Source organism: Peromyscus californicus, unplaced genomic scaffold (genome assembly GCF_007827085.1).
Source record: "Peromyscus californicus insignis strain IS unplaced genomic scaffold, ASM782708v3 Scaffold_6__1_contigs__length_162567912, whole genome shotgun sequence".
In the NCBI taxonomy this organism is placed as follows: Eukaryota; Metazoa; Chordata; class Mammalia; order Rodentia; family Cricetidae; genus Peromyscus; species Peromyscus californicus.
In genome coordinates, this window is record NW_026294584.1 from 84628884 (window position 1) to 84630385 (window position 1502).

Consider the following 1502-nt stretch of genomic DNA (forward strand, 5'->3'; position numbering starts at 1 on the left):
AAATCAATTCAAGCATAAATTGACGGGACACTTTCAGTGGGAAAGACAGTTTGTTAATGAAAATCAGAAGATAGAGAAAGATGGGTCCTACTTTTAGTAGCGTAACAGAGGCAGTTTACTTTTAGTAACTGATTGCCCTGAAGGATAAGTGCCAGAGAAGATCCTGCAATCAGTGTAGGTAGAAGAAACAAGGTATGAAGGCTCCTCGAGAACTCCAGTAAAATAGCTGAGAAGTGCCTGCTACACTTTCCTTCAACAAACAGAACTAAGACAGAGAATAAACAAACACTGGCCAAAGTTGAGAGCTGCAGTGAAGTAGAGTGGGATATTATGGAGACACTAAGTTACCCAAAAATGAAAATCACCTTGTAAAGCAGGGCATAAAGCACCCTGTGTGGATTATTGCCATGAAACACTTGGCCACATTTCAACACTAGGAGGAAGCAGCTGGGCCCTAGGGAGGTAAAGGGTTTTTGTTCCAGTCTGTATCACAGTGTGGGTGGGAAATTATAACTCTGCTGACAGTAGTAAGTGGCAGCATCTTCAGCTTCAATACTGCTGATTGTGAGAGAGTAAGAGGTCCCAGACCCACTGCCACTGAAGCGAGCTGGGACTCCAGAAGCCAGAGTGGATGTTCTATAAATCAGGAGCTTAGGGGAGGCTCCTGGCTTCTGTTGGTACCAGTGCAATCTAGTATTGCTTACACTTGAGCTGGCACTACAGGTCATGGTGACCCTGTCCCCTTGAGATGCAGCCATGGATGCTGGAGACTGGGTGAGAACAATTTGTCCATTGGACACTGAGCAGGGGAAGACAATGAAAAGAAAGAGATGTTAGTAGACATAGACATATAAAAATAACTTCATACAACCTGATATTCAGAAGAAAGAAAATGAAAAATGTTATCTCAGACTCAAGCTTCCCTAGGGAAAAGAATTGTGGATTCTGAGCTCAAATGCCCTTCCCTCTGTTACCTGTGACACTGATTAGTAGGAAGCTGAAAATCTGCACCAGAAAATCCATTGTGCTTTCTAATTTCAGTCTCAGGCTAATTAGTGCTCTTCTCATAAGTCCATCTCTTTAAAACAGCTGTGAGACAATTGTGGTTTCTGAGGATGAAATATGCAAATAACAAGATATAGTCTAGGCAGTTCTTGGCTTATAAATTCCTGTGTTCCTTTAAGTATGGCAAACTTGGTTAATCCAGGGAAATATCTACTTATTTATAGACATTACACTGTTAAGGAAGGAAATTTCTGTTTTTCTTTTTCTCCTTCATGGTGCAAACCTCTATCTTAGAGTTTTACCCATGTATCTCTGTGAAGACTGGCATAATTTGATCCACTCAGTGAGATATGTTCTACTGAGTAGTTGGAGGCTTATTTCTCCATTGATAAAGTTGTGTTGAGGATGCCTGTTTATAACATTCTCAGAGAAATTTATCCACTTCCTGTTTCCCTGGAAGTTACTCAGCTGAGACTTCACTCACCCATTACAGTCTA

General features: G+C 41.3%; 1 gene segment (V, D, J or C); it reads right to left on the reverse strand.

Annotated features, from left to right (window-relative positions):
* Window positions 1-488: 488 nt before the first annotated feature.
* LOC128099630 (Ig kappa chain V-IV region S107B-like) lies at window positions 489-1041 on the reverse strand. The segment is given in 2 exon segments: window positions 489-799; window positions 975-1041. Coding segments are annotated over 2 exon segments (360 nt in total).
* Between the last annotated feature and the right edge of the window lie 461 nt (window positions 1042-1502).